The sequence below is a fragment of the Eimeria mitis genome, genomic scaffold (assembly GCF_000499745.2).
Source record: "Eimeria mitis Houghton genomic scaffold, Emh_scaff12438, whole genome shotgun sequence".
In the NCBI taxonomy this organism is placed as follows: Eukaryota; Apicomplexa; class Conoidasida; order Eucoccidiorida; family Eimeriidae; genus Eimeria; species Eimeria mitis.
In genome coordinates, this window is record NW_013568412.1 from 344 (window position 1) to 835 (window position 492).

Genomic DNA, 492 nt, shown 5'->3' on the forward strand with positions numbered 1-492 from the left:
CTGCTGCTGTACCTGAGTTGGGCGATCCTGGGATCGAGTCCCGTCGTCTCCACGTCGAGGCCCATCGCGATGAGGCCCTCAGGCTGCTGGTAGCCCCCTGCTTCAGGCTGCCAGTCTGGGTTCAGCTGCTGCTGCTGCTGCTGCTGCTGCTGCTCTTGCTGCTGCTCTTGCTGCTGCTGCTGCTGCTGTCGCTGGGCGTTAGCCTTCTCCAGGAACTGCAGCAAGTGCAGCAGCAACGGCTCCACTTTCTTTGCTTTTGCTGCTGTGTCTATCAACACAAAGTCAGCAGACAGACGATCATCTATCGCGTTTATAGGCACCTGTACATACACCTCATCATCCTCCTTGCTGCTGCTGTTGCTGCTGCTGCTGCTGCTGTCGCTGCTGCTGCTGCTCTCGCTGCTGCTGTTGCTGCTGTCGCTGCTGCTGCTGCTGCTGTCGCTGCTGCTGCTGCTGTTGCTGTTGCTGCTGCTGTCATCAGCAGCAGCACCA

The 492-nt window shown here is 59.1% G+C and overlaps 1 protein-coding gene across 1 annotated transcript in view; it reads right to left on the reverse strand.

Moving 5' to 3' along the window:
• EMH_0000210 (uncharacterized protein) overlaps window positions 1-340 on the reverse strand; it is a gene marked incomplete at both ends in the record, with an annotated part of 508 nt that extends 168 nt beyond the window's left edge. Inside the window, 2 exons of the mRNA XM_013494673.1 lie at window positions 13-268; window positions 331-340. Coding sequence (XP_013350127.1) covers window positions 13-268; window positions 331-340 — 266 coding nt within the window. The remainder of the gene's footprint in view (window positions 1-12; window positions 269-330) is intronic.
• Between the last annotated feature and the right edge of the window lie 152 nt (window positions 341-492).